Raw genomic sequence first — 27,264 nt, 5'->3', positions numbered from 1 at the left:
CAAATGTCCAGACAAGTCAACAATAATGTTAGTCTGTAGCTAATTATGGCCTTGCATTGTGACACATCTGAGTTATGAATACATTTGATCTGTTGTCAATGGTCATGTTTGCTCAAGCTTTGTGGTTTAGTTCTTGGGCGTGCAAGAATGGGAACACAAGCTCACAACTCTAGAGACTTGTCTAGATGGCAGATAAGCAAAGGAGATGAAGTAGAACCATGTTTAGATCAATATTGTGTGATAAACAGATGTGCCTTGTAAGGTGGCGCGTGTAGCAATACGACAGCCGAGTGAGCGTAACACAAGAGTGTCTGATTTATTGTGTGTGTCTACTTTATAGAACCCAATGAATAGCGTGCTTTATCTATCTAAGTAACGTGCACTACGCAATACAAAGTATCAATACACTACAACATTGTGTCCGTGTACATGTCATACTGACTTTACTGTACTACTGTACTGTACTTTTATGTAATACTTATAGCAGACGTTCAGATAAACAAACCACAAAGACAGTGAGTTATAATTTATTTATCTGGGTTTGCTACGTGAATTGTGTATGTCAACATCCGGGTAGTCTCAGAGGCACATACACACGTGACCGTCCAGTTCTGGAGCTCTCGGTGCTCGGCTGTAGGAGACTTCGATTGCCTTATATTTTTGTGAGATACGCTAAAAGAATGCCGCCAAAGAAAAAGGACGAGGGTGCCCGTAAACCTCTGCCTCTGATAGGACGTTTTGGAACGTCACTCAAGTGTGGCATTGTAGGCTTGCCAAACGTAGGGTATGTAGTAACGTTACTATTTCGGAGTTCGTTTTTGTACGCGTTTTTTTGTTACAGTAAATCGACATTTTTCAATGTCTTGACAAAGAGTGGAGCACCTGCAGAGAATTTTCCGTTTTGCACTATTGATCCTAATGAAAATAAGTGCAATTTAACATTTTGTTATAAGTTTGCTTACGTTTTTGTTTTTTGTTTGTATTTCTACTAGGAATTGTAGACTGTAAGAGTTAGTGCATGACGATTGTGTGATATGACAATACGAAATTTCATTATGTCTGTCTGTCTGTCTGTCAGTCTGTCAATGGTATTATATTTCAAACATGAACTATGGTACAATAGCAAATAAAGGCTAATTACTAGTCCATACAGATTTCAAGTTCTATAAGATTATAAGGACATAAAGTCCTTGTTTATGCTAGAATGCTGTCTGTCTGTCTGTCTGTCTGTCTGTCTGTCTGTCTGTCTGTCTGTCTTCATTTATTTCAATACATTTAAAGCAGTGTCAAACACCACAATATCGGGTCTGCAATCATTGTTTGTATATCTGTCCCTTGGTTCTTTTCTGTGGTGCAGACCTACTTCACGCAAGCATTCAGACCATCCACTTACAACAGAATCATGCTGCCATATAGGGCCTTCTCCATGTTTACAACTAAGAAGATGGTATCTGTCTATGTCGAGAACTTTCCCACATTGACAGTGTGACAGCCAACCTCCAAATGGCATTGGGCAGCCCATTCTCAATAGAGCCGCTAAGCAAAACTCGCTGGGGTTAGCACAAGCTTTTCTGAGGAGGGAACCGCTTCAAGCCATGAGCCACTACCTTTTCCTTGAACTGATCTTAAATGAGCCTTGTCCTTGGCATCACCAGCTGTCTCTAGACACATCTCGATTTTGCTTGAAAAGATTTGGGCAGAGAGACGGTGCTGAAGCTTTGTGTTGTTGACAAGTAGATCACAAAATTCTCTCACTTGAGAAACGTCACTGTGACCAAGAGAATCGTTATATTCCACTATGGCATTGTCCAAAGAGACTTGAATATTGTTCATGTTATTTACCAAGAACTCAGGTGACTCCCAAAGAGTTGGGAACCTTTTACGTAAAGTAGCTGCGGAATGAGCCCAACTTGCTAGATATGCCGCAGAGGCAATATCTTTTACAGACGTCAAACCAACACCTCCATATTTCACAGGCATGGTACATTGACTCCATTGTGATTCAGTGATAGATTGGAGTGATAGAATAGCCTTGAAGGTGTCATGAGTTTGGTCTTCATGTATAGATGCTGATGGTTGCAATAATGGAGGATGCACAGATCTAGCTAAATGGTTCATTCTTGAGACATGGCAGTGGTGCAAAAGTAACATTGAGCATTAAGCATCACCCAACTGGCATATCTTGTCACAAAGAAGTTGACCTGACTCAACAAAAGATATGCAGTGTCTGTGTGTCTGTCTATTTGTTTGTCTGTCTGTCTATCTGTTTGCTTGTCTGTTTGTCTGTTTGTCTGTATAAATGTATTTTTGTTCTTTCTGTCTGTTGACCTGTTTGTCTACTTACTTCTTTGTTTGTTGTGGGTGTCCGGACCACGTTCTGATAAGGTGCTTTTATATGTAGATAATGCACAGACAGACATTTCGATAGGATACTTTTTGTTAAGGCATGCACGCACAGTTAACAGTGGTAACTGACGTCGATCCACTCTGTTTACTTGATGTATGTGACATTGTGTGTATGTAATATTACGTAACCGTGTCTTTCTGTCAGTTATTCAACTTCTGGTTAAGTAAAATAACACTTTTCTCTACTGTTCTGCAAGTCGAGTACCAGTTCCAGATGAACGCTTTGATTTTCTATGTGAGCATTTCAAACCTCTAAGGTATCACATTGTATGATAGTCTGTACCTAAATCGAATCATCGGTTATCTGTTTCCATAGCAAAGTTCCTGCATACCTTCATGTGGTTGACATCGCTGGTTTGGTTAAAGGTGCACATGAAGGCCAGGTTTGTGCAGTAGACAATCAACATCACTCTGAAGTCTTTTTTTCGGAACTCTATTTATGTTTTCTACAAAATGCATGTCAAACAGTTGCATATGAAGTAGCTTGTTGTAAACTGGTAGTCTGATGACAGAGATAGACCGATGTAGGTATGTGTCTGATCGTGAATGTGAGCACATTTTGTGCATGATTATTGTATAGAGGCATAATCAGATGGGTAGACAAAATCTCGTGTTACGTGTGTGTATGTAAGTTATTCTTCTAACTCATTAAAAATAGATTGCATTATATTAGACACATGCATGCACACTTGTGCACAGGATACTGGAAACTGTCGGAATGTGTGTTGTATGTATGCTTTGGAAAGCACAATTTAGTGTAACAGCGAAGTTGAACTGCACACCACATATTTTCTTGTTGCATCACACTCTTTTCACATTGTGTTTTACAGGGTTTGGGCAATGCATTTTTGTCTCACATCAGTGCATGTGATGGCATCTTCCATCTATGTAGTAAGAATTCCTTTGCTATTGTTTTTGTAACAACCACATCGTAATCTATTTTGCACGTTTCTCTGGTTAATTAGATGAATGCTGTCATATTTGCTAGACACCAGGCATCTACAGTTTTCTAATAATTTACATTTAGGAGTATTTGATGATGACAATGTCACACACGTAGAAGGAGACGTCAATCCCGTTCGAGACATTGAAATCATACATGAGGAGCTAAGACTGAAGGTTGGTGTTGCATTGACATGTATGAAGAGTCCTTTATATTTCTTGGTTATAGGATGAAGAGTATTTACGTGCTCGGGTGGTACGACTGTTGATGTGTAACTTTGTAATTGTGTAATCGAGTCGGTCATTTTCCTGTGCAGTCTGGTTTAGAAAAGACTGTTGTTCGAGGTGGAGACAAGAAGGGGAAAGCTGAATATGTAAGTTACTCGTATCTTTATGTATTCTGTAAGTTTTACCACAGGCAAAGTGGACAGGAAATTGGTTTTTTACTTAATTAATATTGCTTGAGTGGAGTATTTATACACCTTAACTAATTGAAGTATTTTTCTTATCTTGCCATGCTTTTTATGCCATTTTAATAGGAAAGCCACAATTGATGTTGCTACAGCTTGCAGATTTTGCTTGTAGTAGGCAGTGATGTCATGGTAATGAAACCTGTTGTGCATGTATGTTGTGCATCGGTACCAATGACTAGTTATGGGAACTTTTAGCATTAACAGTTTCACATTATATAACTTTAGGTTGCTAAAATAGCTTAACAAATTAATTAATGTATTGGTTGGGAGCGATCTGGTAGGGATGGTAGGATGGCCATCAATGAACGATCTTCTGTATTGTGGAGAGCTTGAGTCTCCGTTGATAGACTCTATGTACTAAGTAATTTCATTAAGTTTTGGTAACATTTTGGCATTATCATTTTAGGATGACTTAGTGAAGATTACATCTCTAGTAGCCGATGAGAAGAAACCAGCAAGATTTTGCGAGTGGACATCGCGAGAGGTAACAGTCGTTATCAATTATTGATTGTTTTGATTTTATTTGTTTATGCGTGTTTTTGTACTCAGATTGAGACTCTGAACAAGCATCTTTTGTTGACATCCAAAGTAATGATCTATTTGGTGAATATGTCCGAGAAAGATTTCATTCGGAAGAAAAATAAATGGTAGGAATGCATGCTGATTATTTTAAACGGATGAAAGTCGGCTGTTTGATAATCTTATGTACACAAGGTTGGTAAAGATCAAGGAATGGGTAGATGAACATGATCCCGGTGCTGTTCTTATACCGTTTAGCGCTAGCTTTGAATCAAAAGTAAGACATGGTAACTTCTAATTGTGACAGTAGTGAACATGAAGTCTAACTATAGGTAAAAATTGCGACTATAGTCTGGTTTGTTTGTCGTACTCAATTTTGCCTCAATACTAAAATTTTAGTTTAAGGCATTGACATACTGAAGCAAGGATTTGTGTAATGTTTTGATTGGTAGTATACACAATAAATACATATTAATTAATTCTAGACAGTTTTAGAAATCTGAACAAAATGTAATGATATGGGTTGTTGGAGAGGGTGGATTATTAGTTCAATGTGAACACATGGGCAAGTAAAGCAAGTGAAGCTGCTGCAACACTTGATTAGCTAGATAACATTACAGAGGAGTAGGACATAGACAGGGAAAATTACCCAGAAAGGGAGACATTCTAATGAGCTACAGTATCATTAAGATTTATAACTCAAGTTGTGTTACTAGAACTGTATGCCATTTTGTTGTGTTATCTTGTGGTGTGCTTTGATATCAGTGCTCTTGTTACAATTCATTGTTATAAAACAATTGTAGAGCAAAATCTCAAGATGTCATTGGATTGGTGTGGATGTTTGTGGTATTTATAACTAAAAGGCATTTTTGCTCTCAAGAAAACAGTTTTAAGGCAGTTAGTCCTGGTCAGACCTTGTGTGACTGTGTAGATCTGATAGAATTGGAGTTTGCTCAGTTGGTTGCCAGACCCAGGTGACTCACAGTCTAGATCTGATAGAGTTGGGGTTTAGTTGGTTGCCGGCTGCTGACTAGGAATTATTTTCTTTGAGAACAAATACTCTTTGTCAAACGAGAAGAAGCAACAATATCTTACTAAATAAGTAAGAGTATTAGTCTGCATGTCACATTGTGGTATCATCTAATAGACAAAGCAGGCATTTAGTTACACACAATTGTCAATAGCGTTGATCTATGCGATGTTGTACATAGATATCAGAGATGGATGATGCTGCAGCTGCAGAGTATGCAAGGAGTTGTGGAGTACAGAGGTGATCTGATTCATTATTTTTATGCAATGTAGAGATGTGGTTTCTTTCCTTTACAGTACTCTTCCAAAAATCATCACTGCAGGATACAAAGCTCTACACCTGGAGTACTTTTTTACATCAGGAAAAGATGAAGTTAAAGCATGGACAGTTAGAGTCAGTGCACAGAGGATGTTCATTGTGAAAGCGTGCCTTTATTGTCTTGTTGCTTTAGAAAGGAACAAAGGCACCGGAAGCTGCAGGAAAGATTCACACTGACTTTGAGAAGGGATTTATTATGGCTGAAGTTACCAAATATGATGATTTTAAGGAATTGGGATCAGAGCCTGCAGTGAAGGTTGTTGTGTTGTCTTGTTTTGTATACAGATCTTACAGTAAGTTAATGTATGCAGACAATGGACAAACAGAATGGCAGGATTTGGAACAGACAGATAAACTAAATGACATTAATATCAAAAGATATGTTTTGAGGAGCTAGTCTTCTGGATTAATTAATTAACCCAATTTTTTTATCAGAAATTAAACTTACTGTCAAGACCAGTGATTCATACATGTATTATAGGTTTATAATTTACAGTCAGCTAGTGTGCCTATCTGTAGCTGCATCTAAGCTAATGGCTGTTATATTTGTAGGCTGCTGGCAAATATCGACAACAAGGTCGAAACTATACTGTTGAAGATGGTGACATGATTTTCTTCAAGTTCAATGCTGGCGCTGGACTATCGGACAAGAAGAAGAAATAGTGTAGAACTAAAGAGTTTGCGCTTTTACTGCTTTGGTTTTTGAATATACGGGATGTTGCAATTTGTCTGTACGTACCCGGATTACGAACAGGAATCTTCTGGAACCCCGACATGGTTGATTACAGTAAATGGTCGCACATAGAAGTGAGCGACGATGAAGATGACACTCACCCGAATATCGACACGCCGAGTCTGTTTCGCTGGCGTCATCGGGCGCGGGTTGAACGGATGGAAGAGCAGAAAAAGGATAAAGAGAAGCTCGAAAAAGAAACTCATGAACACAAAAAGCGCCTCGAACAGCTACAGAAGCTTATGCAAGAGACAGAAAGTAATGGCAGGTGTCGTCTGTTATAATTTTGTCATCTCGAAAATGGCAGTTTCCTGAGTCAAACTTGTTGATTTTAGAAAATGCGCTTATTTGTAGTGGCACTTAGGGTTGCATTGAGTTTGAGATTTAAGCAAGCTAGTTAGGTGAGCATGGTTACACCCACTATAGATGAGGTTTGAAACAGAATTTTGGGAATCTATATTGTCAGACTGTAGGCTAGAGATACAACACCGAGGCTACAACCATTGTGTGAATGGGCTGTCGTGTGTTGACAGTCTATGTGACATGTGATGTATGGATCATTCAAGCCGGCAGATTTATCTATATAATCAGGGATTACGTATTGATGCATAGTTGCATTTGGTATCATGTAATACTGTTTTCTTGTTTGTAACAGGGAATGTCATTTGGTGTACATGAAACTTGGTATTTACATGCCTTCATGCAGGCCTGTGTGTATGCATGATGACAGATGAATTGACAGACAGACAGACAGGCACGCACGTACACACACACACACACACACACACACACACACACACACACACACACACACACACACACACACACACACACACACACACACACACACACACACACACACAGGCACCACATCAGAGTATATGGGTTAAATAAATTATTTAGAGTAAATTATTTATCATCCAATCTGCTTGTGTTGTATCTGCTGTATAGTTCTTGTGTTTGTTTTCCTCACTTGTATTTTCCTCAATTGACATTTGTATATATGCAGCCGTTGAAAAGACTGACGAGGAGGCAGTCCAGAAACGATTGAGCGAGCTGAAGGTCGAAATGAAGGATTTGCAACAGCAAGAACAACACTTTCAAGAGAAAGAGCAGGAGTTGCTCAAGAAAGAGCGCCTGACTCCATGGAACGTCGACACACTGAGTCACGATGGATTCACAAAAACGATCATTAACGAAGTGAAATCTAAAGACAAAAAGGGATCACAAGGAGACGACGAGTCCTTTTCTACCGATTTCATGAACGAACACGAGGATGACATCAAGAAATACGGCATGTTGAAGGATTACGATTCCAGCTCCAAGTTTCTACGGAAACGACCTCATCTTGTGTGCGAAGCAACGGCCAACTACCTCACCATTTGGTGTATCACACTCGAGTGCCAAGAAAAGCATGATCTCATGAAACACGTTGCACGTCAGACAATCCTCATGCAGTACGTTCTCGAGTTGGGCAAACAACTAAATCGCGATCCTCGAGCTTGCTTTGCTGAGTTCTTTCAGCGTATCAAGCACGCCGACAAGCAGTACCTCGATGCAATGGAGGATGAGCATCAGCAGTTTATGAGTCGAGTTAGAGAGCGTGCCAAGATTCGTATGGAAAGGATCATGAAAGAGATTGAAGAAGAAGAGCGTCAGAAGCGTCTCGGTCCCGGCGGATTGGATCCCGTCGAAGTATTCGAGTCGCTACCGGAAAAACTCCAGCAATGTTTTGAGAAGAAAGACATTCCGATGTTACAGAAAGCGTTGGCCGAGATGCCAAAGGAAGAGGCTGAGGTATACATGAAGAAATGCATTGATTCGGGGATGTGGATTCCGGATGCAAAGTCGAAGGGAATTGATACGACCGAGTCGGAGGAGAATCCGTACGAGACACTCGATTGACTGGATTGTTTACGTTTTGTTTGTGACTCATAGTTACTCGCTGTTGTAGCTAGTGATATACTTTTCGTGTTATTGTGTTGGAAGCATTGATGCTGGATATTGAAAGCGACCCTGATATGAAGTTACTCGATATGTTCGTGTGTTGTGTATACGTTTGATATTTGTGAGTTTATTAGTTGTCTGTTGTATTACGTATTTGAGTGTGAATACTAAGAAACGAGAGTTTACACACAGTGAAGGCCGACTCAAGGATAATTTGGAGCCTTTGTTTGCACTTGAGGCAGCTACTATGATGGGATAATAACAAGGCGTGGTCACCAGGGACTGGACTCCGAGGGCACTAGTCACGTGACAAGAATCCAGCGCCATGGAAGAAATCCCTCGTACACCGATGCTTACTGTTGACCTCAAGAGCTCTATTTCAGTTGACTTTAAAGGAGTTCTTAAGCGGGTAAGCGTCCTGGCACTTTCAGCCACAATTTTTGATGCAACTTTTCTGTAGCACATATTTAACCAATATGGCGAAGACCCAGACAACTACAGTGATGAAATGGCGCAGCTTAATCAATTAAGAGAGGTAGAAGTCGACGTACAGTGGCAGGGTCCCTACTTGGGTATCGGTGACGACATCACGTGACGTAATCATATGTTTGCTTTTCTCCAGTCGGCGGTTACTCCAGCACGAGATTACTCAGGCTGTCGAATTCTGCGTCGATATTTTTGTCAGCTGCATTTTCTAGAGGCGAGATTTCCTCTACATGAAGGAGGGGTGGCTTCTTTGCCATTTACTTGGTACAGCTGCCTTTCATTGATGTTGTGTGTTGTGTGGGAGTGGACAATTTGCTTTGTCTAGGACTGACAGTTTTTCGGGCAAGAGTATGGCAGTGTCTGATGTGTCATATGAGCAAGCGTGCATTCTGTTCAATTTGGGTATGTTGTGTTGTTTAGCAGGAGACTTTGTCGGAACGGAGAGACAGACTAGTAGAAGGGATGGAAGCAGACTTAAAATACAACACACAGATTTAGAGACTGCAGAATGATTCACAGATTTGCAACCAGGTTGAATGTTAAGTTACCATACCTACTCTTGTCTCACCCTACCTCTGTGGCAAGTCAGCTTGGTCTGTGTATGGGATGGGCTCTTGCTGGAGTGTTTGACTAATTACTATGACTCAAGTTTGCTCTCACATAACATCAGTGTTCTTACTTGCAAAGTCTGCTCGCTCTTCCTTGCATTTGTGAACTCTGTACTCATCAAGAACAAGCAGGTGGTGCACATCGCCTTCCGTATTGCGTGAAACCCTACTCATCTAGTACATCATGGTTTCATGTATCATCCACCCATATTTAGAAGGGGTAATCAAGTTGTTATGGGGGATGTTCGACTGCTGGCACCTTATTCCAATTTAGTGGAGCTTAGGTGCGAAAATGTTAGATGCTGGGCCGAAGTTGGGGATGGGGGCTTGATGGATAGTGGGGTGATACAAGAGTAGGTACAGTAATACACCAACCACTTGGATTTGGATGAAGCACTTCGTGACAACAATGGAATGTGGAGACTTATTAAATTGATCTTTATTGTGTCATAGCTGCATGAAGGTATTTTCCGTGGACCTTTCATCTGCATGTGGAGTGGACGGTTACAGTTGTTTTACTAGGCAGACATACAGATGGAAAGACAAGATAGACAATCAAACTGACAGACAGACAGGCAAGAGACAGATAGACAGACTGACTGACTGACTGACTAACAGACAGACAGACAAGATAAAGAGACAAGTTAATTAACAATATGCATGTCTTCTTTACAACGTGTGAGATGAGGAAAGGACAATCTGTCATCATGTCTGTATTCCTAGGTGTTTTGCACTTGCAGCTTGGAGATTATGACAGTCGAACTACTGATGAAGTGTGTTCAACACACCACCTGAGCTCTCATATTCTGTATCATGAATGTACTGTTGTAGGGTATGCGTGTTTCGTGCACGCATTTTCAGTGTGCTGCTGGGGCATTCGACTATGTCAAGGTCGACAATATACGAACAACTCTGTTGATTGTTCGATACTACGTTTGTGTAACAGGAACACTTTGCTGCTGCTGCTGCTACATCGGATATGGGCAGTGAAATGATGGCATTAATGACAAGTCTGATGCTGGTATGCACGCGCATGGTTATCTCTACTGTAATATGCTGTAAAGCAAGAATTTTCGGTGGCTAACAATTTCGGTACCAATCTATTTTGTGAAACTCCTTGGAAGTTTGAGACTCTTGGCTGGGTGCACAGTACACTACAACACAATAGTAGGTATGCATTACGTAGTTAGCTACATAATACTTTACCATGTTCACGGACATTGCTGTTGGACAACTTTTGCAAAATTTGGGTAGTGATTAATTTATTTATATTTTATTAATTTAGGTACTTCATAGGCCATACCAAAATTACCGGAAGTAACTTGCCACTGAATTTTTTGGTTTACAGTAAGTTTGTCAGCAGTGTCTATTAACGAGAAGGGAAGTCCGTAGATATTAAATTAAGTGTTTGGAAAATGTGTCATGCTAATTGCATATTGTCTGAAATTGCAACACACTTGAGCTTGTGTCTGGGGCTTTTATTTCTTAGTATATAAAATTTCTAAAATTTGTACTGAATGCTAAGGTACTGTAATCTGTGGTAACTTCGGCCATACTCTGACACTTTCCTGCACTGAGAAATGAGACGTTGTATGTGAAACACTGCTAACATGGAGAGCAAATTCTACTCGTTGTGTGTCTGCGCTGCTGTTGATCTAGTCGTGCTAGTTGCCCTGCAGCAAACTTGAGAAGTTCCTACCATTCACATTTCTTCTTACTATAGGGTGGGGCAACTCCGATCACTTCTTGACGTGTATTCTTGCTGCTGCAACGAACGCTTTGGCAACATGATTATGATTTTACTTATTGCAAAAAGACTGAGTAGAGCAAACGAGGACACAAGCGAAGCAAGTCTACGGCTATAATGTGTTTATATGTAGGCTGTGTTGTACAAAACAGTTTACTCCCTCGGATTGTGTGTAAGGAGAAAGTTTTTGCACCACAACTTTGTCAGAGTAGGTTGTTCTCACGACAAACAAGGCGCTTGAGGCACAACAGACCTTAGCGGCTATATTGTTATCTACCAAAGCTATGAAGGTATGACTACTTCGTGCTACGATAAGAATGCGCTGCTGCTTTCTAGTGAAGAACGGTTGCCATTTCTGTATCACATGATGGGAGATACTGTATCCCATTAGTACCTAACTTACCAGCCGTTTAGTGGTGATTTGTGTTAGTGTACAGTATAGCTGTACTTACACTGCTAGAGTCATAAAAATAGAAAATATGAGCAGTGCTTTTGTTTTTAGCTTTGAGGCTAGAAACTACATGAAATTTTGGTGTACAGACTTTAGCTTCTTTGTGTCAATAGAAATTAGTATTATCAGTAGAGGTGCTCGTCGATTGTTTCTGCACTCGTGGAAGTCTTTTAGATAGTTTGATGATGCCGTCGATCGATGTGTCGTGTTGTCGTCTTTAGTTTCTCTTGTTTTCTTGCTGTAGGGTCAAGCGCAAGAGTGCATGCTCGAAAAGGCGATGCACGAGGGCAAAAAGGGGAACATTATGGGTCGTCTGGCATGGCAGGTGATGTGGCATTTAGTGTGATTGGTCGTTGCTTGTAGCGTGTTTTTGTTAGGTTTCGAGTTACTACAGTACTGCTCTCCTGTTAGCCGAGAGTCAAACTATTGAGAAGATTATCGGCAAGAAGGCAAAGGTATTGACATTGAGAGAGGCGGTAGTCATTAGTGTGGTCTGCTAGGGTTTGTGTTTGCTGTGAGTGTTGCAGTATGTTGTGTGCGTATTAGTGAGAATCGTCGAGATACTATGATGGTGGTACAGAAGCATGTGATTGGGCAGCAGACACAAACAAGTGGGCAGATAGTACATACAACAGTGGACAGATGGATGAAAGACGGGCGAATTGAGAGATGAATTTTAATGTTGGTCGTGTAGCTCGATTCTCGTTTTGGAAGGAACACTGTGTTTGTGTTGTTTGTCGTTTTTGGTGTTAGTGGCTGTTCTGATCATTGTTTTGTAATGATGTACGTATTATGGTATGACGTTTAAAAGTTACTGTAAGAGCAGAAGACCAACAGATCGATGGACCGACAGAATGACAGACAGTTGGAGCAACAGATAGACACACACACACACACACACACACACACACACACACACACACACACACACACACACACACACACACACACACACACACACACACACACATGCACACACACACACACACACACACACACACACACACACACACACACACACACACACAGTACAATAGAATGAGATCAATGGTTATGGACTCTTGTCTTTGTTGTCTTGTATGTAGCCTTGGCAGCGACATTGCAAAATCAAGACTCTCTACTTCATGTCGTTAGCTCAGGTATACGATTGATTGACCATCGTTTACGGAGTCGAGAAATGTATCGTTGACATGTGATTGTAAATCAGATGTTTGCCGCAGTATCGTCGGGAGAGCAAAACAAGGGAGGAGAACGAGTGAGTCGATGAATTAAATTGTGTGTGTGTGTGTGTGTGTGTGTGTGTGTGTGTGTGTGTGTGTGTGTGTGTGTGTGTGTGTGTACGAGTTAAGCGACTTTCTGATATAGAAACTAAGCGTTTTGTGTTGTGCACGATGTTGACTGATTATGAAAGACATGAATGGAATGAAAATATTAGTTCATTAATTAAATAAGCTAGTCTAGACAAGCCTAGCCTCAAAGTTCCAGACTGTCGCCCGAAAGAAATGGGAGCCGGTCTGGATCAACATACGATCAAACCGCGTTCGGAAGTGATCTGAATCAGCCAATCAGCAAGCTGCAGCCAATGAACGTCGAGAGTTCTGTAATAACATGCATGAATTCTAACAATTGTGTGTTCAACAATTACGTGACAGCTCGTAATTGATTGCATGAGCGTCTTCAGTGATATGTGAAACTGCACTGGACGATGCCTTTGAAACAGCAGCCAAGGCTCTCGAAATTGATTCAGTGTATCCCGACCAGCGGCTGCAGAATGCCTCTTGAATAGACGAGATGTCTTTGTTGCGTTTCCCACGGGATCTGGAAAGTCTGTAGTAAATCTACCAAGCACTACCGTCAGTGATGAAGCCTCTAGACATGTTGATGGAGCCGCAGAATCCGATTGTTCTCATTGTTTGCTCGTTAGAGTCGCTTATGAGTGATCGCCGTTGTTTCATAGATTTGCAGTGACATGCAGCAGCTAGAATCTCAGCCAACTGTTCACTTTCTCCAAATAGTGTTTGCTTATTGCGACTTTCAATGAAGGTACTTTCACACACGACAAACTTCGTATTGTCACATTGGGTGGCATAACACTATCTAAAGAGGTGTTTTTGACTGCTACAACTCTTTCATTCACTTAGGTAACTAACTACGCCTCCTCCCGAACTCGGTTTGATCGTATGTCGATCCAGATCGTCTCCCTTTTCTTTGGGCGACGGTTTGGAATTTAGAGGCTAAGACAAACCTAGACAATTGAAATGTGTATTGAATTGGCCTACTGTCTTTGTCGACGCTGTCGATTTATTGATTTGTCATTGTTTTTCTTATTTACCTTGAATTTGCATTGTTTTATGTGGTATACACATTCTGTATTGTTTCTCTTTTATTGTGCTGCCAAATCTTGCAATAGAATTCGGTTGTGCATCTGCTATTGTTTAGGTTGGTTACCTTCAGCTGGCGAGCACAAACATTGGAGAATCACTGAAGCTTGCAAAGGTTAGTCGATGAGTTTACAGTCGTGTGATTTATTGTGTAGTCTAACAGTCATTGCGACCTTGCTGCGTATGATATTATCCTTGATATTGTTTGTGCTAATAGAGTTTGCATTTTGTGATGTTTTTGTGTCTGGGTGTGTAGGATGATGCAAAGATGAAAACTCCGTTGAGCACTGCTGCTGAAACCATCAGCAAAAGGTTGGAGTCTAATAGGCGTAACAACATCAAATGAGTGCGTAGCGATGTGCATGGGTCAGCGGCATCATTTGGTTTCTAAATTGAGAGGGGGGCTATTGTTTAAGTCTGCATTTTAGGACACAGCGACCGAAATATAGGAGGCCATAGCGTACTTAGGCTCCTATTGAGTGATGCCTTTGTATGGCTGATGCAGTGACAGTGATTAATTAATTAATGATATACTGACAAACAGGGACAATGCTAACTAGACTTCTGTATTGGCATTACGTGTACCTCAGTACATATGCTCTATTAGACAAGTTACTGTAATACATTTTGCCAATGCTTTCTTTCTGAGAGGACCGAGCCATATTGAACTTCTCATATGACATAAATTCTCTGTAAAAATTACATACATTTTATGAATGTAATATACATTAATATATATATATATATATATAATACTGTACATATTTTAGATTTAGTTTACTGTTAGGATTTCTGGGTTTTGTGTCTTTCGTGGTACATGTATGGATACGGACTGATAGATGGTCACAACGAGAGTGGCTAGTGCGTGTGTTAGCATACAGAATGCCATGATTGATGTTGAATGTCGGAACCCGAAGTTTGCTGTGAGAGCTCCACCGGCTGGAGATCCTGCGGCTTGGGAGAGAAACGTACTGGCTAAGACTAACCCACTACAACATCCGTTCAACGAGAGGCCGTTTGGATATCCACTCGCCATTGCCGACCGAATGATGTCGAGTCCCGCTGATATCTGAACGGCTGCTCCTGCTATGCCAAGAACAACCATTCCAACGTAGACACACCAGGGTTTTGGTTCGAGAAATGTGAATAGAAAGGATGGTGCAACTAGCAGCATGCCACATGCTTGACAGAACATGCCACCTATAAGCACCACTCTTGGCTTAACTTTTTTCGTAAGTTGCCCAAATATCACTGCTCCGACTGCGTATGTGCCACTGTTTGCAACAAACGCGGTCGATATTTTAGTGGGCGACCAGTCAAACAATGTCTTGAGGAATACAGGCATTGATGTACTCAACAAAGCGAAAGATGCACAATTCCAAAATACAGCAAGACAAGCCATCACGATGGGCACAATCTTGAGTAGTCGCCATGCCGGGAGAGTGGCATTCTTGTCTTGACTGATGTTCGGCACGAGGTAAAAGAGAAGAGCCGCAGAGAGAAGCAACGCAAGCCCGACAGCAATGAATGGCACAAGAAACCCGTATGTATCATGGAGGAAGCCTCCAACCGGTGGACCGGTAATCGTGCCCAGTCCTGCAGCAAGCTCGAAGATAGACCACACTGTTGCAGTGCTTGCAGGAAAAATAGTCAATGTAACAGCAATAGCGGTCGTATCGAATGCACCTTCTCCCACACCCATCACAAATCGAATGGCTACACTGAGCGCAGCGAATGCTATCCAGCTGTCTATGTCGTGCACATATCCGAATAGAAAAGTACACCCGCCGACGAGGAAGGCACCAGAGACGACTAGAAATTTTGCTCCGATGCTGTCCGCGTACGTTCCGAAGGCCAACGAGGTGAGAAACGCTGACACGTTGATGCTGCCTATGACGACGCCCACCTCCGTGTCCGCCGTGCTGCCTTTCTTTTCTTTCGCTGCTTGCGGATAGAAGGGCGTTAGTAGAAAGAAGGCGGTGTAGTTAAGAAACGTGACTATGACCATGGCTGCGCCGCTGATGTATTTCCGTGCGTTTGATGATCTGGATGGGTGGGCGGGGATGGGATAATAGGTGGAGGAGTTGATAGAAAGAAGTGGTTCGCGTTCGTTATCTCGTTGTTCACTGATTTTGTCGTCGTAAGTTGCCATAAACCTGCGGATGATCTCGGCTGTGGCGGTCACGTGATGACAACTTGTGGGCGTAACCGGAAACACGGATGCAGCTGTACACATTGAGTATGACTTGCATGCTAGAGTATTTGCGGTATCGTAAGAAGTTGTCTGCAGAAATTTACTGACAATTTATATTACTATTCTGTGTATCTATTGAGATGCATTTATTGTCAGACATCCATCGCATTTGAACGTGGAAAGCAGCTGATTTGTTGTGTAGGTTGGAGCAGGCTATTGGTGAGAATAATTTTGTATATCATGATCCTATCCCGGATGTTGCTCAACTGCCAGAAATACAAGGTGAATGACTTTCTGAATTGATCATGTCATTGCAGCTTTGTGATATTGAAATGTTTTCTTCTGGTGTAGGGACATCAATCGTGAAGCCAATTGCTTTTCAGCCAAATGATCCCAGTGTCTCTGGAGCAGACATCTTTGCTAAACTTGTTCCAATGGCGGCACACGAAGCATCATCTGTATACAGGTTCTCGTGTACTGTACATGTCTCAACGTAGATGCAGTAGTGAGATAAGACTGTGCAGTGAGGAAAAGGCAAAGATGTTGAGACGAGTTACTACTTTAGTGGATGACAAGAATGAAGAGCTGAGGTAAGAGTGATGACTTACTTACAATGATTATGTCTATTATAATTAGTTTGGCAGCTTCTATTTTATCAGTTAAAGACGTGAGACGTACGAGACTTTATTGTTTGGTTGTCAGCTCAAACATAATACTGTGCAAAAGGGTGTAGGGTGCATAGACTATTAGTTGATTCATAGATAAGTGTGTAGCACAGCTGTGTGTGTGTGTGTGTGTGTGTGTGTGTGTGTGTGTGTGTGTGTGTGTGTGTGTGTGTGTGTGTGTGTGTGTTAGGTGTGTGTTAGGTGTGTGGTAGTGTGTGTATGGGTGCACAGTAACAAGGACATGAGCATGGAAGTCTGAAACTACTACATGTTCTGTTGAGCAACAAGAAACTCATGAGACAAAACTAAGACTCTGTGATTCATTTTTATGCAGCAAGGCAATGGCATCGTTCAGCTTGAATGATCTTACTAACTCTTTTGAACGGGAAAAAGTACTTCCTGGTATGAACAGGGATCAATTGATTGCTGTGTCATTTATCTAATTTTATTGATGTTTTGCAGCTGAACTGGAAACAGTGTTTGCGGGGATGAAAGGAAAAGCTAGCAGTTTGACGAAATTGAAGGAAATGTTGGCAGGTATAGAACAGTGCTCGTGTTACTTGCTGGTTTTTCTAGAAAGTCTGTTATTCGTGCATTGTATGTGTCATATTCACTTTCAACTTTACTTGGTACCATGCAATAGTAATCCTATTAAGAGATTATATCTAGTTGCCTGCTAGAGACTTAGTAAGTGTTGTAATGATAATATACTTACCATCTTTTCATGCCAAGCGTCTTACGTGTTTAGAACTGGACTCTGTCACTGAGAAAGTAAAGGCCAGCTTGGAACGAATTGACAACCTTCTTCAAGAAGATGAAAATCAAGAGAAACTCGTACAAGTGAGTAGTAGTAGAATGCTGTCCTTGTTTACATCTAAAACTGTCGTCAACATGTAGGCAAAGTTTGGCTCTCGTCCAGCTTCAAAGACTCCGGAAGAGATACGAAGGGAATGGAAACAATATTTGGAAGCTTTTACAAAGGGGGTCAGTATGAATCTGTCCATCTCAAGTTGGTCTTGAGTTCATTAGCTGACACTTATGGTATGCATCTAGGCACAGACAAATGCCGACGTCAAAGTAAAGTTTGAACACAACAGTAATTTCTATGACCTTCTTACTGGAACAACCGAAGGACTTCTTGCTGCTTTGCCATCTCGAAGTTTACTAGACAGTATGTTTCGTTTCGTAATGGCCATTTGTTGCAACCAGTTGTTAACACGGTGCAATGCATTGAAGTGCCCATTGATGAAGATGTCGTGGAAAACCTACAGAAGCTGCTCGATAAAGTGGAGAAGATGAAACAGCAACGTGCACAACTACTAGACGGCTTCAAACAGGAGGTAAGCGGTTGCATTGAGACGCTACAGTAGTTTCGTTGATTGACTTTGTTCTATCAAATCATGATGTGTGTGTAAGTGCGTTTGTGTGCTACTTCTATCGTTGCTCTACGTTTGATTAGTGTTGCCATCGCAGGTCAATGTCATCAGAGATGTGATTCTGTTTGTGTTTAGCTTGACAAAGATGACATCACCAGTCAGATTGTGACACACGAAGGAGAGACAAAAGATGTGAGTTACCATTTAGTTAAGAGACATGTCCTACTCAATAAGCCACACATGTCAGTCTGAAAGTTGAGTTTGAGTCTCTTTTAATTAATTAAAATGTATTATTTTGAGTCTTTCTTGTAACTAAGTTTTGTTTCAGTGGCTCATCACGTAGAATACTACTTCATTGAATTGCATTTTGTTTATGTGTGTCCCATTTGATATTTATTTAATTAAACTGATCAGGTAGTGAACATGTTGGTATAGGAGGCTAATAGATTGATCTATGGGTGTCGCATTGGTGCTGATGATTTTTCTTATATTTTGTCTGTTTTTCATGCACTCTAAACATTGGTTTGACAGTCCATGTACATAAGTACAGTAGAATGTATGTGTTAATCTGTTCAGTAAGACATTCAGATATTGGTGACTGTACTATTGTGTGATTAGTGGAGCCACAGTGATATGCTGTGCAAGAGTTGTGGTACAAGGTTAATATCATTTCACATGATGAATTAGGCTCGAGTGTCCAGCCGGTCATTCCCCTTCTACGAAACAAAAGACTTTCTTCTGGGTCTTTCTCCTCGTATTTGGGGAACGACTGGCTGGACTCTTGAGCCTAGTGCTGAATGCGAGTAGTGGCTCAGTGCGACATAATCCTCATGTAGATATTGTCTGTTGGTCCTTGTATATTTATTTGTAATTATCTGGTAGCTCGTTGTTTTGACTCATTTTTTGTATGTGTTGTGTTAGGATTTCTTTTCTCGAGAATTGGGCAAGCATAAGGGGACTGTTGACCTGATACAGCAAAACATTGATGCTCAGGATCGTATTCTTGCTGCGCTGACTGAGGCGAATGCAAGCTATGCAGGCACACGTCGTGTACTACAAGAAGTTGAGGTGCAGCGCAATGAGACTGTACAGCAAATGGCGCAGGCTGTTGAATTGTTTGATTCTTTAGAAGCAAGAGCAAGGTAATGTTGTTACAGAAGACGAGTGTGTGTGTGTGTGTGTGTGTGTGTGTGTGTGTGTGTGTGTGTGTGTGTGTGTGTGTGTGTGCATGCGTGTGGGCATGCGTGCGTGTGTGTATGCAGTTTGTTGTCATCACACTCGCTAATTGTATGTTTCTTGTTGACAGCAAAGGCCTCGGATTTTTTACTCAGTTGGAAGAGAAAATTTCACAGGTAGTGTTTAAGTGTGAAGAGTTTTGCGAGACTCGGAAGCGTGAACGACCATCCGTTGAACAAGCAGCTCCACCTTCTTCAGGTCATTGTGCCTCCTCTTCAGATGGCAGTTCGGATTCACGTGGTGTGCCATCAGGAGGTACTGGTGTACCATTGCGAGCTAGTCTTCCTCCAAAGCCGGCTCATCTTTTGAAGCCATCGATAACGTCTACAACTGCTTCATTCAGTGGTTTTATAGCTGGAGATGGAGGACCGATTATGTCGTCTGCATCTTTTCAATCACTTTCACTACTGGATGTACAGTCTCGGTCTAATGTTACTGAAACTGTTGATGATAGTCAGTTACATCCGTCATTGGGCAATTTACCAACCAACTTTCAACCCATGTCAGACATTTCTGGGTTTTCTTCCCTCTCTAACAGACATCATTCTACACCCGTCGCTTCATTTTCTGAGAGAGTTGTTGTAGGACAGTCTCTCCCAAGCACAGCAATTCAGTCTATGGTGTCACCCACTACTACTATGGTAACATCTACTGCAGGTGGCACTCTCCAACATCCAGTTGAAAGTCACGGTTTATCCGGGCCTTTGCCAATGAGACCGACATCAATGGAGATAGGAGATGGTAATGTTACGAGCAGTACTTATTGTGATCTCCTGAAAAGGACTGTTGCTGAGTTTGAGGACAAGTTGAGGAGCTTGTCTCAAGTGTCGCCAGATGATGGCAAGTATGGTCTCACCAAGGAATGGGAGGTGAGGTCACTTGATTTAGATTAAATCACTAATGCAATAAAAGTTTGTTATTTACATTTAATGATAGCGTTTGTAACTATGTTGTTTGTAATATTATGATTTGTATGTAAATTTTGTGGTGCTGATTTGGTGAATTCTTGCTCAGAAACTAAGTCAATATGAAGCCGATAACTGTGCTTTGTTTACCACGAATGTTGGTCAAGCCCATCCCAGCAAGAACCGTTCAGCCAATGTAATTCCATGTGAGCACATTGACAGGTTTGTAGGTTCTCTCTTGTGATGACAAATGTTTGCAGACGATCACAACAGGGTGAAGATTCGTGGAGTTGCTGCTGATTACATTAACGCAAGTAATTTGAATGTAAGTATGCGTATGTTATATTTTACAATTTGTTTTTGCGTGTTGCATGTTGTTTGAGCATCTGCAAATGTGTAATCGCGTGTTGCTCTAAATCACAGTAGTTCAATCTTCACACGTTCGTCGTGCCTAGGTAACACTTTTTAGACGTAAACTATGCGATGACTACATCCAACACTAGCTAAAGTACTGGTACAATTCGCATATCCATGCATTCAGATTCTGTAAACTAAACTGCCTAGCGGAACACAAGGCACTCTAGTTCTTGACTCACAGCCTCCCGTTCCCCTCTATATTGCACACCAAAAGGGCATGTCTTTGAATATGCGCATAGTCTGGACTGTGTTCCTTTTATTAAGTATATATGTCTACAATGTATAGTTCAGTGTCAATATAACTACCGTAATAGCACTTGGTCTTTCTCTAATGCTTGTGTGCGTGTGACAGATGGGTGTGGGATCTTCACGATACATTGTGGCTCAGGCTCCTGTTCCTGAGACCATTGAAGATTTCTGGACAATGGTGTGGGAATATGATATTCCAGTTATTGTTATGCTTGCTGCGGAGATTGAAGGAAGAACAGTAAAAGAAATGTTTTGTGTTCTGTTAATTACTTAATGCAATCATGAGAATGGTCTGTAGGTTGTTTGCCATCGTTATTGGCCTGAGGGTGGAGGTCATGTGTTGAAACTTGGTTTGCTGAGTTTAACTTTGTCGAGTCATCAAGAAGCCAGTGGTTGGGTGATTAGACATATTCGTATTAAGAACACAAAAGTATGTAGTTCATATCAATTAGTTAACTAAAGAGACTATGATTGTTGTGTGTGTGTGTGTGTGTGTGTGTGTGTGTGTGTGTGTGTGTGTGTGCATGCGCACGCGTCTGTCCACGTGTTTGTTCACTTGTTTTTTTACTGTTACGGTATGTTGTGCCAGACCCACTAAAGTGTGCTTGTATAGAGTGATGAAGAGAAGAAGGTCATCCATCTTCAATTCACAGCATGGCCTGAGAGGTGCATTCTGTTTACTTTACTTTATAACGTCAATTAAGCTGACGGTTGTTCTAGTGGTGTTCCTCAATCGCCAAACGAGCTGACCGAGTATGTTGTCGCTGTTGAAGCATCATACAGAGAGATCTCATCTGATGATGTTAGTCATCCATTGCTGGTTCAGTGCAGGTAGAATCCAAAGTTTCTGATGTCTATGCAGTAATGACTGGATTGTCTGCTGTAGTTGTGGTTCAGGCAGAAGTGGTGTGTTCCTGGTATTGCATTGTGCCATAAGAGCTCTGCAGGCTGGAATCGGAGCAGGTCAGACACGCGTTGGGCATGATGAATGCGTGTGCCAATACGACAGAGTAGATTGTGTAAAGTACAGTTTCAGTTGTTTGTATTTCGTGTGTATAATGTGTGCATAGACTTGTACAACATACTACGTTTTAGTGTACCATATAGTGGAGGTGTTGTAGCCAGTCTTGTGTGTACAATATTAATTTTGGAAGTTGCTGTTGTGTAGTGGTAATTTGTTATCTTTTCGTGTAGTTAATGTCCCGGATGTCATGCAAGGAATGCGAAAGCAAAGGATGCGACTCATCGAGGACAAGGTTTGTCTAACTTGCATATACATAGGTAGGCATACATCTCACCACATGGAGTCTATTTACATCGATCTTCATATGTGGCAAATAGAATGTCTGGGAAGTAGTGTACCATATTTCTTCGATTAGACACCGTGGCGTTTATTTTTAGCTAGCATTCCAACTGCAACGTTTAAATGAGGGTGGTGTTTATTCAAGGGCAGCGTTTATTTGACGTTGGCATTTATTAGTTCAAGGTTTTCTCTCTGTGCTTTATGAATGTGTACCTGTACACACTGTAGGCTTGACACCTTTTCAAGAGAACAAGACTTACCATACTGGTACAGCACACATTTCACACTTTTAGACGTCATGTGGTGAAACGGTATCCCGGTAATCTAGAAAAGCTTGCCTCACGTATGCCTCCGAAGCAGTGCTAAGATTTTTCCGTCCTACTTTGAGCAATCAATCTTGCTGGATGCATTGGAATTAATTGAAATGTGGCATTTATTTGAGGGTGGCGTTTATATATTGTCTGTACTCTCAGCTGCAGCATTTAAATGAGGGCGACATTTATTCAAGGGCAGTATTTAATCGAAGAATTACGGTAGCTATAGTGTGTGATAGTATGGTTAATGGTATTATCTCATTGTGTTTGATGTCATGCTGCCGCAGCTTGGTGTTCAACTTTTGTCTGTATCGAACGTAATATCTGGGTGTCATTGTACGTGTGTAAATCACACTGGAAAGACTCCATTAGGTTAGGGGATACTGTAAATCAATAAATTTTTGTGGTGTATTTATTTTTGTAAATTACAAAGAATTTAGTATTGCTTACTAGCTTGTGTAGCCCAAATATCCATGCACATCTTGTAGCCCCAGTATCCATGCAGATGCACATACAAACGGTCTGAATGATCGTCTTTATTGTTTGGGTTGGGCAGTAATGGCTTTCTCGGCTCAAGGTAGTGTCCTGTCAACGAATGTGCTTTTGCAAGCCAAGAAATCAGAGACGAAGTGTGTACATTGGCAGGTGCCTACCCGTGTGTCAGTTTAAGAAATTTTGTATTTACGAACATTTTTATTGATTTACAGTAAGAAGGAATGAAGTTTCATCTATGCAGCCTAGTGGTCAAGTTACTTACAAAGACATACAGTACAATATGCCTGTAGTGAAAACTTCCCTGTTAAAGCACACAAAATATTTGCTGTAATGTATTACAAAATTATAGCAACTGGAAACAGAGAAAAAAGAAAAACAAGGCTGAACGGTGAACGCTTTACCCCAGGCCCCAGGCTACTTTTCTTAGGGTGTGTCCATTTTGTTATCCGTACAAACAGAATGAAAGATATACTTATTATGTTAGAACAATGCATAGGATGGCAGTTAGACATTACTTCTGTTACTGTAGCTCTTAGTAGGAGTAGTTATTAATTAATTCACGGTTGAACTCATGCACACACACACACACACACACACACACACACACACACACACACACACACACATTAAGAAGGTGTATGGAGCTCAGGGTGATACCATTGATGTCACTGTCAGTAAATCAAAGATCCAAAATATCTGACTACTTTGAATTGAACAAACCTAAAGGATAGCCGAGGATAAATATTTAAAAATTAATTAGTTAGAATTCAAAATAGAATTTTGTCAATGTTTAGATGAGGAAATCTACCAATACCTATATTGTGGTAATATCAATGAGTCAAGCAGCAAATTACATAAACAAGAGAGATAATCTAACTTTAGTAGGCAATTAATTGAGCGTTACAGATTGCCACTTATTTAGCTCAGCTTTCTATCAAGTGCCACTCCCAAGAATAACTAATTAATTAAATTATACCCCGTGCTTTATTTTCTGGGGAAACCCATGGATACCGTAAACCAGAAAATCGTGCGTACATAATATTGTGCGATTTTGTCCAAAATCACTCCTTCGACTCTATTGTGCGGTTTTAAATTGTGCGATTGGCAGCCATGTACACTCATGGCGTTGCAGTTCCACCTTGTACAAATCACGGAACTTGCGGACTGTCGACTCAGGCATGTTCCAGCGCAGTTGCCTAGTGAAGTGTCTGACTGCTGCAGCAGGCCCGTGGTGTGCTGGCTGTCGTCTTTCTTTGTTTGACCGTAGCTAGTAGGTCGTTATCTTCATCTCCAATGGCATCATTGGCGGCCTCTTCCTCTGTATTAAGCGGAACAGGAACAAATATGCCCTTGTCTTTGGCATAATATGCTGAAAGAAATCGTGGATCGACATGGAAGAAACGGATGCTGTTCGGTAACAGGTGCTAAGAATTACGAATAGGTTTATATTGTGCCGATGCAATTTGTGCGATGTCTGTTCGACTGCACGAAACGCACGATATAATGTACCGCACGATTTTCTGGTTTACGGTATGTCATCATTACTTGCCATTTAGACATGATTTTGCGATATCACATTATGTCTTAATAATTAATTATGTTTACTGTGTTTGTTTACAGGGACAGTATACGTTTTGTTACAGAGCACTCTTACATTTCGCACGTACGTGTCTGAAGGAAGCAGGTCTGACGATTTCATTAGATTCTAGTGTATACACTATTTTTTCGTTTTTTCTTTAGAAACAGCAGCGGGTGAAATCACACCTTTGACGCCTGCTACTTCAAAGCAATCGATGCAGTCGACAGACGAGACGACCAGTGTGGATCCACTCGAGTCGATTAATGCTTTCTGGAAAGTGGAATCTGGTGTGCTCGTTAACAAGACGGTGGGCAAGGCTACAGCGGATGATGAGAAGTCAGACGGTAATGTGTTGCAGTTTGATCCATTGGTGGCGAGCCTTGCACCTGATGGTAAACGTTTTGTTGATTCAAATGGTGTGTATAGCTTGATTGTTGGTTGATTCAGGTGTGGCTGAGTCTTTGATTTCTGAGGGAAATCTTAGTGTGCAGCCTGCTGTCGTATTGTCCAGACAAAATCCTGTTTCGTATGGCACCGGTGGCACTTTGGTGCACATGCTTGGATCGGCTATTCCCTCTGTATTGTCTCCACATGCAATGACATCGACAGCAACGATGAGATTGGATGAATCGGAGAGAACACGAGAGGTTGGCGTGCCGCCTTACTTTCACACACTCTTGGCTCAAAAACAGAAGCAGATTGAGATGCAGACAATGCAGCTGGCCGAACAGGCAAGAGAAATTGAAGGCCTGAAGCGTCTGCTGAACGAGCGACAAGTTCAATGCACCGAGCAGCAGAAACTGTTAGTTCAGAAGCAGGTGGCTCTTGACGAGCAGAACCGAGCGATTACCGAGATGCAGCAACGTTTGGGCGAGCAGAAGCACATGGAGCAACGAATCGAGCAGTTGACGGAGATGATGCTGCTTCAACAGAAGGAACAACTGGAACTACGGATGGAGGAACGACAACGGCACACACACATGCAACAGCAGCTGCAACAGCAACAACGCCAAATGGAGGAAGAGAGAATCAAACAACAACAAGACAAACAGAAACAGAAACAGATGGAGGGGCAGCAACAGCAGCAGCAACAGCAGAAGCAGCAACAACAGCAGCAGCAGCAGCAGAAGCAACAGCAGCAGAAGCAGCAGCAGCAGCAGCTCCCGCCTCAAGTACAGAGACATGACAACGTGCAACAAAGGCAAACACAGCCATTCCAACAGCCACTGTTGCAGCCATCATTGCTGCCGCAGCCGCACATACAACAACAAGTGCAGCCGCGTCAGCCACAGCCACACGGGCAGACTCCACACGAGTCAAGACAGAGACAGATTCAGCAGCCGTTTCAAGTCCAGCCACAGCCGCAGCCGCAACAGGGAGGACAATCTCAGGCACACAGACCGCCGCAAGAGTTACAGCATAGGCCGATACAGCAACCGCAGCAACAGCAAATGCAACCGCCACAACAGCAGCAGATGCTGGCTCAAGTACATAGACAACACGAGTTGCATCAACGGCAACGGCAACAGCTACAACAGCAACAGCTGCAGCAGCAGCAACAACTTCAACACGAACAGCAGCAGCAGCTACAACTGATGCAGCAACAACCGACGCTCCAGCAGTCTGGACGTGCCCCCGGTACGTCGATGCCTCCTGCAGTGCATGGGTTGCAGCCGTCGCTTCCTTCTCAGCCACCCGAAGCATCACCATATGCCTCGGGGCAGCATTTGGGATCACAGATTACAATCGAGCAAAAGCCACAAGGTCAGATACAGAACTATCAACCGCCAGGACTGGGACCGGTGTACTCTCACTCAGGTGGATCGCAACATCCCGTACCTCAACCCGGCATCTCTCCTGTCCAATCATATCATTTCTACCAGAAGCCGGATGCTCAACCGACGTTGGCAACACCATACAATATGCTCCCACCACAGCAGAATCGTTCTCAAACGTTTGCGGGACAAGATCAAATTCTGGTTCGTGGTCAGACGGCTCAAGGCGATCCACAACTGATGCAACAGTTTCAGCTTGTCCGCCCACCAGTGGGTCAGTCCCTCGGTCCCAGTCAGCCACCAATGAGTCATCATCCGGGTGGTCAAGTCAGTCAGGGCATGACGCAGAGACCCGTAACGCCGAGTGCTCACACACCTGGACACATGCAGGTCACCAATCAACCCACAGGCACACATTTGTATGTACAAAAGTAAGGATGTATGAATTCGTATTAATGGGATGTAGTATGTAGTAGTAGCTGTGTAGACTGCCGGTTCATCGCATAACAGTGGAAGTCAAATAAATATTTTCTCTACGTTTGTTAGTTGAATGGCGTGGCGTGATATGTCAAGTGGTAGACTCCCCCTGCCCAGTGCACAGTGTTTCCAGGTTGCTATACCACGCGCGCTAGCTGTCACGTGTGTATAGGACCAAGTGGTTTCACACGTGTAATTGGCTTAGTCAGGAGTCTATGTCAGTAGGTGATGTGATTGT

At 41.9% G+C, this 27,264-nt stretch overlaps 3 protein-coding genes across 3 annotated transcripts; all 3 read left to right on the top strand.

The window, feature by feature from the left end:
* The first annotated feature begins 598 nt into the window (after window positions 1–598).
* Window positions 599–6,454, top strand: LOC134194399 (obg-like ATPase 1). Its single transcript, XM_062663331.1, has 15 exons — window positions 599–784; window positions 842–924; window positions 2,603–2,663; window positions 2,723–2,789; window positions 3,237–3,297; window positions 3,434–3,525; window positions 3,578–3,604; window positions 3,666–3,722; window positions 4,228–4,305; window positions 4,371–4,468; window positions 4,536–4,617; window positions 5,552–5,610; window positions 5,667–5,763; window positions 5,822–5,944; window positions 6,241–6,454. Exons 1-15 carry the CDS (start codon window positions 681–683, stop codon window positions 6,349–6,351), a joined length of 1,200 nt encoding a protein of 399 aa, XP_062519315.1. The 5' UTR covers window positions 599–680; the 3' UTR covers window positions 6,352–6,454.
* Window positions 6,416–8,564, top strand: LOC134194400 (hsp90 co-chaperone Cdc37-like). The gene is made up of 2 exons (XM_062663332.1): window positions 6,416–6,679; window positions 7,431–8,564. The coding sequence occupies exons 1-2, from the start codon at window positions 6,463–6,465 to the stop codon at window positions 8,324–8,326; spliced, it is 1,113 nt and encodes a 370-aa protein (XP_062519316.1). The 5' UTR covers window positions 6,416–6,462; the 3' UTR covers window positions 8,327–8,564.
* Window positions 8,565–8,680: 116 nt separating this feature from the next.
* Window positions 8,681–27,094, top strand: LOC134193635 (tyrosine-protein phosphatase non-receptor type 23-like). The gene is made up of 36 exons (XM_062662474.1): window positions 8,681–8,777; window positions 8,829–8,903; window positions 8,991–9,118; window positions 9,180–9,256; window positions 10,186–10,235; window positions 10,294–10,353; window positions 10,409–10,483; window positions 11,905–11,985; window positions 12,038–12,115; window positions 12,746–12,799; window positions 12,868–12,915; window positions 14,100–14,156; window positions 14,298–14,353; window positions 16,438–16,517; window positions 16,587–16,701; window positions 16,760–16,825; window positions 17,235–17,302; window positions 17,363–17,437; window positions 17,649–17,740; window positions 17,798–17,884; window positions 17,954–18,071; window positions 18,137–18,240; window positions 18,412–18,468; window positions 19,198–19,418; window positions 19,583–20,381; window positions 20,527–20,623; window positions 20,678–20,742; window positions 21,187–21,321; window positions 21,382–21,513; window positions 21,697–21,749; window positions 21,804–21,914; window positions 21,970–22,046; window positions 22,278–22,339; window positions 24,816–24,879; window positions 24,936–25,166; window positions 25,222–27,094. Exons 1-36 carry the CDS (start codon window positions 8,694–8,696, stop codon window positions 26,982–26,984), a joined length of 5,595 nt encoding a protein of 1,864 aa, XP_062518458.1. The 5' UTR covers window positions 8,681–8,693; the 3' UTR covers window positions 26,985–27,094.
* Window positions 27,095–27,264: the final 170 nt, after the last annotated feature.

This window comes from Corticium candelabrum, chromosome 18 (genome assembly GCF_963422355.1).
Source record: "Corticium candelabrum chromosome 18, ooCorCand1.1, whole genome shotgun sequence".
NCBI lineage: Eukaryota > Metazoa > Porifera > Homoscleromorpha > Homosclerophorida > Plakinidae > Corticium > Corticium candelabrum.
Note: the sequence above shows the minus strand (reverse complement) of the source record. Positions and strands in the feature narration are given on the sequence as shown.

Bases quoted from the DNA above. Each gene is read 5' to 3' on its own strand.
- LOC134194399 (XM_062663331.1), top strand. From the start codon at position 681: ATGCCGCCAAAGAAAAAGGACGAGGGTGCCCGTAAACCTCTGCCTCTG. The intron at 4,469-4,535 runs GTAGGAATGCAT...TATGTACACAAG, and splicing joins ATTCGGAAGAAAAATAAATG to GTTGGTAAAGATCAAGGAAT. The intron at 4,618-5,551 runs GTAAGACATGGT...TGTTGTACATAG, and splicing joins GCGCTAGCTTTGAATCAAAA to ATATCAGAGATGGATGATGC.
- LOC134193635 (XM_062662474.1), top strand. From the start codon at position 8,694: ATGGAAGAAATCCCTCGTACACCGATGCTTACTGTTGACCTCAAGAGC. The intron at 16,518-16,586 runs GTGAATGACTTT...CTTCTGGTGTAG, and splicing joins TCAACTGCCAGAAATACAAG to GGACATCAATCGTGAAGCCA. The intron at 18,072-18,136 runs GTATGTTTCGTT...AATGCATTGAAG, and splicing joins ATCTCGAAGTTTACTAGACA to TGCCCATTGATGAAGATGTC.
- LOC134194400 (XM_062663332.1), top strand. From the start codon at position 6,463: ATGGTTGATTACAGTAAATGGTCGCACATAGAAGTGAGCGACGATGAA. The intron at 6,680-7,430 runs GTAATGGCAGGT...GTATATATGCAG, and splicing joins GCTTATGCAAGAGACAGAAA to CCGTTGAAAAGACTGACGAG.